The 8,856-nt window shown below is 38.3% G+C and overlaps 1 protein-coding gene across 1 annotated transcript in view; it reads right to left on the reverse strand.

The window, feature by feature from the left end:
• ULK4 (unc-51 like kinase 4) overlaps window positions 1-8,856 on the reverse strand; it is a 672,597-nt gene that overhangs the window by 383,423 nt on the left and 280,318 nt on the right. Inside the window, exon 28 of the mRNA XM_012652718.1 lies at window positions 3,031-3,123. Coding sequence (XP_012508172.1) covers window positions 3,031-3,123 — 93 coding nt within the window. The remainder of the gene's footprint in view (window positions 1-3,030; window positions 3,124-8,856) is intronic.

Consider the following 8,856-nt stretch of genomic DNA (forward strand, 5'->3'; position numbering starts at 1 on the left):
TGCCTTTTATTTCCTTTTCTTGTCTTATTGTATTAGCTAGGACTAGTGTAAATAGTGTTATGCATTTAAATTTCAAACTCCAACTGTTCATTTTTTGTAGATAGGAAAGCAACCTACTCTGTTTTCTTGGTTAGCCTGGCTGGAATGTCATCTAATTTAATAATCTTTTCAAAGACCCAGATTTTGTTTTTGATTTTCTCTACTGCTTTTCCATTTTTGATTTCACTGGTTTCTGATCTAATTTTTTCAATATTTTGTAATGAAGAGTTACTTGCCCCTCTTTTAGAAAAATGTTTTAAACACATTTTTAATTGATCCATAAAAACTGTACATATTTATGGGATATAGCATGTTTTAATACATATATAATTACTTCTGTTTTAACTATAAATACAAGAAGAAGTAATGTGGAACCTAAAGTACATATATTTAATTATTTACCTTAAAACATTTCTTCTGTAATATCTACTAACAAATTTATAAGAAAGAAAGTCTAAATCTACTTTTAAAAGTTTGATTTCGAATGAAGTAAAATGTATACATAATCACCAAAATTCTTATTAACTTGTAGAAATGTTTATTTCATGCAAAACTACATAATTTCCTATATTTTAACAGCTAATCAAATAAACATTTCAAAAATTCATTACATCACAATAAGTTAAAAGTTAAAATACTACGAAGGAACTGCAAGTCAATGAGTTTGTCAAAATCAAACTGAAGAGAATATTAGGCATAAATAAGGCCAAAGATGCTAACTTACTTATAGTAGCACTTTGCAGCTTTTTCTAAATATACATTTGAAAATATAGTGAGAATTTGCAAAGAAAAACAGTTAAGTCTACAACCCACTGGTCAGACAGGAAAACATTTGTCATTACATATCAGGTAGTAATGGCTGATTAAAGATAAATTTGGCATCATGCATGAAAAGTGGACATAGTTAACATTTTGAAAAATTATGATCAGATATACATTTGAAAAGATTACTCTACTTCATCTAATCGACTGAATTAGAAAAGGCAAAATAACAAGTACCTTATTAATGTAATGCAGAAATTAGGCTTTTTATATATTTTGCTTGAGTACTGGTGTATATAAAAAGATACTGAGGAGACATAAGAGTATTTCAAATTCACATTAGACTACTGAACTTTAGAATATTGTCCAAAGGAAACAGGTCTGGGAAGAACTTATTTCAGAAAGACTATTTAAAAGCAATACTACAATTAATTACTTACAAAAACATTTATAAAAATTAATCCATTAATTTCTGTTTGTAAACTCTTTTTTAATAAACTAGAGTAAATTCATTTCCAAATCTAATCTGTACTCATATTTTTTAAATAAAAAGGTTTTATAGAGGCCATTGATTATCTGTTTCTACTTGTTTATGCCCCATCCCATGTGAGGAAATTCAGCTGAATTTAATAGAGTTGACAAGAAGGAAAAGGAGTCTAGAAAACATGCCACGTGAGTTAAACTTAACATGAAAAAAGGAAATCCAATCATCTAATGAAAGGATAAAATTATTGTAGAATATTAGTACTTGATGTCAAAGATCCAGGAAAGAAACAGCTAGCTAAATTTTTATTCAACTTCTAATACAGATTCACACTTTAGAATTAAATTTCTTCTTCAGGAAGAGAGAATGGTTCTGAGTGGTGAATTTGGAAGGCTCATTGGTCAGGCTCTCTAAAAGGCTATACAGAGCTTCGAATTGGCAAAAATAAAAAGGGTATCAGTTCTATGCCCCAGATTCTTTCGCACAGAGAATGCAGGGTGATACCTGCATGGCACCCTTTGGAAATGGATGAGAGAAGGCAACAGGCCTGAGAGCTGCCACAGCCCCAGCAGTGCGATGTCCCAAAGACCAAGTACACCTCTGTGACACCTCTATGACTCAGTCACAGCACACCCATGTGTCCGGGCACACCTGCTGGGAAGATTGGCTTGGTTCAGCTTTTCACTAATTATGGCTACACCCTAAAGCAGACTTTCTAGTTTGCTAGTAACAACAGTGAGCGAAGATGGCTTGTACTAATGCAATACTTTCTCTGACTGGACAGCAGATAGGTGGTTAGGACTACGTTATTTAGATTTAGTTCTTCATTAAAGATTGACTGGCCACTCTGGAGGCGCACTGTACCTGCAGACGGTATTCAAACTCCACAAGGTCCTCAGACATCACCTGCACAAGATAACTAATTTTCTTGTTTGAAAACGAGGAGGACCTCTTCCTCTCTCCCCCTTATGTGGACCTTGGTGTTCTCTCAAACTGTCTTTCACAAGACTACACGTATTGCAGCAACTAGTTCTAAAAAATCTTGCCATCATCATATTCAGTACCTTCAATAACGGCAAAAGCTCTCCACTACTTAAAAAAAGTATGTTCACTAAATAAAATGGTAGCAAGTTATAGTTCATAAATACTATTGAGATTTAATAAACTGTTAAGTACAAAATGAGGCACCAATTAACATTTTTATAAGTATATGCAGTAGTTTTTTTCTCCTTAAAGAATTCATCATTTTTGGCCAGGCATGGTGGCTCACACCTATAATCCTAGCACTCTGGGAGGGCGCACGGCAGGAGGATCACTTGAGCCCAGGAGTTCCAGACTATCCTGGGCAACACAGTGAGACCCTGTCTCTACAAAAAATAGAAAAAATTAGCAGGGCATGGGAGCACACACCTATAACGAGCCCAGGAATGGGAGGTTGATGATGCCACTGCACTCTAGCCCAGATGACAGAGCAAGACTCTGTCTAAAAAAAAAAAAAAAAGGAATTCATCATTTTAAGGCATCATGCATTCCACAGTATGCAAACTCTAATAAGACATAAAAATATGAGTACAAGAGCCAAAACAGCATAAATGACAGACATTACCACCCATGAAACACGAAAAATTACCACTTTGACAGCTAACATATTGGTCTTTTAGGATCTCATCTTTAACAACATTTTCATAACATAAAATTCATTTTATAGATGACAAGCAAGAAAAAGAGATTTGAACTTATAGTACCTGGTAAAAGTTGGGTTGTGTTCAGTCATCGCAACTAGCAGTTTCAGAGCATATGCTGGTACTGGGTCAGGCTCCATGAGAATGTGCTCATACCTAAAATGAAATGATGAAGACATTTTAAAAAACACTCATGGCCAGGTATGGTAGTACACACCTGTAGTCCCAGCACTTTGGGAGGCCAAGGCAGGAGGATTGCTTGAGGCCTGGAGTTCGAGACCAGCCTGGGTAACAAACATAGTGAGACCCCATTTTTACAAAAAAATAGAAAAATTAGCCAGGCATGGTGGCACACTCCCGTAGTCCCAGCTACTCTAGAGACTAAGGCAAGAGTATCACTTGAGCCCAGGAGTTCTAGGTTGCAGTGAGCTATAATCGCACCGCTGTACTCCAGCCTAAATGACACAGTGAGACCGTGTCTCTTAAAAAAAAAAAAAAAGTCAGTAGTTTTCCTCTTAAATGCTACTCTGAACAAAACAATATGCCACAAAGTGCGAACATCTGAAAAACTTATAGATACTGAAATAAACTTATGAGTTAATAGGGCTTGCACAGGTTACTTAACCTCATGAAGCTTCAAACAGCTTCACTTGCCAATGGTGATGATGATACTGACCTACCCCATAGCATCGATTGTTGAGAAGATTCAATGAGAAAATCCACGTAAAACAATTAGTATTTAGCTGGGCACGTAACAAGAGATCAATAAACGCTAGGTTTTGTGCTGAGAGGCCCCAATACCACACTCTTTCATTCAATGATTCACTAGAGAACTCACAGGACTCGGCACGGCTCATACAGAGAACTCACGGGGCTCAGCATGGCTAAGATGTAGCAGAGCAACACAGTAAGGACACACCACTGAACCACACAGGAAAATGACACAGGCAGAAGCCTGGAGAATTCCACGTACAGGCTTCCTTATGCTCTCTCCGCAATGCGGGGCCACACACAGCACACTCTTTCCCCAGCAATTAAAATGCAGCACAGCACATGTGTGTGAAGCCCATTAGAGACTCGGTGACCAGGGTCTTCCTTGGGGGCTGGTCATCTAGGCAACCTCTGCCTGACATGCATCAAAATTCCAGACTCCCAGAAGGAAAGCAGGGGTTCAGCATAAACCAGACTGTTTGCAAAAACAGTTGAGGCACAGTGAACTACTCTTATTAGGTAAATGCTAACTGGAAGCACTCTGAGGGCAAATTCCAAAATGCTTAGCCATGGGTTAACCTTGCAAACAGGACTTTTTTGAGATAGGTTCTCACTCTGTCACCCAGGCTAAAATGCAGTGGTGCAATCATAATTCACTGCAGCCTCAAACTCCTGGACTCAAGTGATCCTTACACCTCAGTCTCTGGAGTAGCTGGGACTACAGGAGTGTGCTACCATGCCCAGCTAATCTAATTTTTTTTTTAAGAGATGGTGTCTCGCTATGTTGCCAAGGCTGGTCTTCAACTTCTAACCTCAAGTGATCCTCCCACCTCGGCCTTCCAAATAGCTGGGACTACAGTTGCATGCCACCACATCTGGTGCAAACAGGACTTTTTAAGGATAGCAGTTTCAGGCCTGCTATGTTAACTTTTTTCTGCATAGCATTCTTATTAATACTTAAAATCACAAATTAATATTATTACCAAAAAGAATAAAACTCAAAATGTCTTTATCAAAAGTTTCTATGACAAAATTTAGACTGCTCTCCCATGTTCTTTGCTAAGCAGAGGCTGGTTTATACTATGTCTTATTTATTTAGGTTCAGCCATCAGTATACAGCCCTATGTAGATGCTCAATAAATACCAAGTGAATGAATGAACAAACTAACCTACTTTATGACTTAATTCTCTTCAACAGTCAACAACTAAAAAGGGAGAAAAGTATCTCTGAAAATCCAAAATGGATATTTAAAAATCTATGACATGAAACAGATGCTTTTCATCTAGAGAACAGGGCCCCAGGCTCTTACTCACAGCTTATTTAGTCTCATTTTGGAAATCATTATATAACAAGCTTAATTATATAGTCTGTAAGCCCACAGCCATTAGAAAGGAGCCAAGTAAAGGGAAGAGAGTGATTATTACAGAAAGGCAACCTAAGAATTACGAGAAGTGGGACTTGAAAGTATAGAAAAAACAAAAGAAAGCAATCCTAAGAACGCTAGAAAGCAGCCCATGGAGCATTTAATATAGAGTAAGAGGTCACTCATACCTCAGTGGGGGCTGAGGGCGCATCCTACAAGGTAACGTTCAAAATGGGAATAGTGAGTCAAGAAAATGTTAAGTTGGGTACAGTGTTCTGCTTAAGAAGCCAGGAAGTACCATATTTTAGAAATTTTGCTAGAATTTCTAAATTATAGCAGTTAAAAGATTTGCCCAAGTATGACCAGAAAATGACATGTTAAAAAAAATACAACATAACCAAGCATGAGTAATTTCAAGACTAAAAAAAAAACATTAGAAAATCAGTTAATATATTTTATCATATGAATAAAACAAAAATCAAGCAAATATCTTCGGAAGTGATAAAAATGTATTTGATAAAATTTAACATCTAATTCAAATTTTTTTAAAAAAGAAATAACTTTCAGTTCTTTGAGGTATCTCCATATTACTATCATTTGATCCAGGAATCCCATTACTGGGCATCTACCCAAAGGAACAAAGCGACATTCTATAAAAAAGACATCTGCACTCAAATGTTTATAGCAGCACAATTCACAATTGCAAAGATGTGGAAGCAACCCAAGTGCCCATCAATACATGAGTGGATTAATGAAATGTGGTATGTGTATACCATGGAGTTCTACTCAGCCACAAAAAATAATGGTGATCTAGCACCTCTTATATTATCCTGGATAGAGCTGGAGCCCATTCTACTAAGTGAAGTATCACAAGAATGGAAAAACAAGCAGCACAAGTACCCACCATCAAATTGGTATTAACTGATCAACAATTATGTGCACATACAGTAGTAACATTCATCCATTGGGTGTCAGGCAGGTGGGAGTGGGGAGGAGGGGATGAATATATTCACACCTAATGGGTGCAGTGTGCACCATCTGGGGGATGGACCTACTTGAAGCTCTGACTCGGGTGGGGCAAAGGCAATATATGTAACCTAAACATTTCTACCCCCATAATATGCTGAAATAAAAAAAAAAGAAACTTGGCATACTAGAGATCATTAGTTCCTTTCTCTGACTACATTCTTAGGAAATAAAAACCTCTTATCATCCTGAGTCCAGGGTACCCAAGAATATTATCAAGTTGAATGATTTGCTAGAAGGACTCACAGAACTCAGAAAACTTGTTATACTCGCAACTGTGGTTTATTACAATGAAAGGATACAGATTAAAAATCAGCGAAGATAAAAGGCACATATTGCAGAGTCCAGGAGAGACCAGGCACAAGCTTCCGGTTGTCCTCTCCCCGTGAGGTGTACAAACAGTGCCTAGTCCTCCTAGCAGCTATGTGTGACGACACAGGTGAAGCACTGCCAACCAAACGAACCAGTGCACCCGAGCCTTGGCATCCAGGGTTTTTACTGGGGGTCGGTCACATAGGCATGGACCGCTTGTGAGCTGAACTCAGCTACTCAGTCTCCAGCCCCTCCAGAAGTCAAGCTGATATGCTGTGGCCCAAGGCCCCCACCATAATTCACAATGTTAGCATAAGTTATCAGGCATGGCTGAAGGCCCTCGGGTATACAAAGACACCCTTATCAGGTAGGATATTCCAACTGCTTAGTTCTCTCTCCCAGAAGGCAGTCAAGGGCCAGTTTCTTTAGAACGTGCAGGGTTTAACAACCCACACCTGCTGAGCAAACTTTTTACTGAGAGGCACTGCCATTAAGGTCAGAAATAAGAGAAAAATGCACTCTTCCACTGCTTGCCCAAAGTTTAGAAATTGTCTGGCCAGGGAGTCTCAAATTGAAGTGAGGGGGAAAAGTTTCTGACGACTCCATCACGTACCCTCGGTAACCGGCTCCTGAGGGAAGGAGCCACAAGCCCATGAATTTTTAAAAAGCTTCCCACGTGATCTTCTTACTCACATGCTTGTGTGGAAAGCACAAGAGAAAATATGGACACTATTTAGAAATATGATAGAAAAATATTCTAAGTAGGGCTGGAAAAGATATTTAAAAATCGACTTAACATGAAACATGTAGCATCTACATGTAAGAAGAAAATACCGCTAAAATATTCCTGACTGAAATAAAAGTGTCTTGAGGTCATGTGAGGTAATCTAACCTTGAAACAGAAGGAAAGAATCAATCTTGTCCTAGCCTGTGCATGAGAATTTTCTCAAAGAATATTGTTCTATTTTCCTCCTATTGGAAAAAAAAGAAGGGTAAAATTCATAATGGATATGTTTAGAATACAAATATTGAATATATTCCAGTTTAATCAAAGATAGGTTTGTAATGGTTGGCAAGATCTTACCAAAAGTTGTTGTGATTTATTAAGCTTGTCTTTTTAAAGAGATAAAGCAGCTAAGCTGGTAGTAGTAGCTGGATCCTGCACTCCCTTGAATGTAATTTAGCAGGAAAAAAAAGAAATAGTGATGAGTCCTCACTCCTGAAATGGCCTCGGAAGAGTGGCCAGTGAAGAGCTGGCCGTTTTGATGGACAGGGCAGGAGAGGAGCACTCCAAGTGCCTGAGCCTGGCCGCAGATGACATCACTGTTGACAGTGCCTTGTCCAGACAGTGTCCCTGGACCCCATCCTTCTACCTCTAGGATCTTCTCTAACCAGGGTGTCTTTGCAAGGGGCCAAAGCAGCTGCAACCCAGGCAGGAAGGCCATTCATACTAAATTCACATCTATCCCAAATAAGAGAAAACCCCTCAAAATCACGTATTTGGGACCGAAGGCAAGCAGGTGAAGATGAGGCAATTCCTGCCTCTTCATTCTTCCCTTCTAATCCCAAAATGAATAAATCCCTATCTTTTCCAAGTGCCTGGTATAAACCGTGCCCAATTAGGTGGTCTGGGAAAAAATTGAAATAAGCCATCAAATACCTCTGGATTATCATGAGAAACTATTCTGAGAAATGTGACCAAAGAATTGGCCAAGTGGAGAAAAGTATCCCCACTTGTGTCGAGAGGAAGAAGGAGGCACTGTCTGAAGAGGTCCATTCCGCAGGAATTAAGCCACAAATTCAAATTTGCATCTCAATGGAGTATATTCAGAGATTTGAGGGGGAAGAGGAGATTCCAGAATATTTAAGAAACTTTAGAATGAAATACACTGAGGAAGATCCTGCTAAATATAAAGCTAAAGTATGTGATAAAACCACGATAATTATTAAGTGTAGGCTGGGATAAAGAATATACATACACAGTCATGTGTATCCACGACGGTGTTTTGGTCAAGAACAGACTGCATATACAGTGGTGGTCCCACAGGATTTTTTTTACCGTACCTTTTCTGTTTCAGATACACAAATACTTACTATTGTGTTATAATTGCCTACAGTATTCATTACAGCTGCTTGCTGTAGAGGTTTGTAGCCTAGGAGTAAGAGGCCATATCATAAAGCCTAGGTGTGCAGTTGGCTGTACCATCTAGGTTTGTGTAAGTACATTGTATGATGTTTGCACAAATACAGAAACACTTACTTAATGGTACATTTTTCAGAATCTATCCCCATCTTAAGTGATGCATGACTACAAATCAAAAGAAAAGTGACACTTGGCATTGGACAGAAAAGAGTAACCTTAGAAAGGGAGTTAGACTGAACGGTCAGACCGTACCTTATGAATATGTATCTCCAATAAATTAAAATTTTAAGTAAAATGATTTTGCTTCATTAGAATACTAAAAATGAGTAAATA

Source organism: Propithecus coquereli, unplaced genomic scaffold, assembly GCF_000956105.1.
Source record: "Propithecus coquereli isolate 6110/MARCELLA unplaced genomic scaffold, Pcoq_1.0 Scaffold1, whole genome shotgun sequence".
NCBI lineage: Eukaryota > Metazoa > Chordata > Mammalia > Primates > Indriidae > Propithecus > Propithecus coquereli.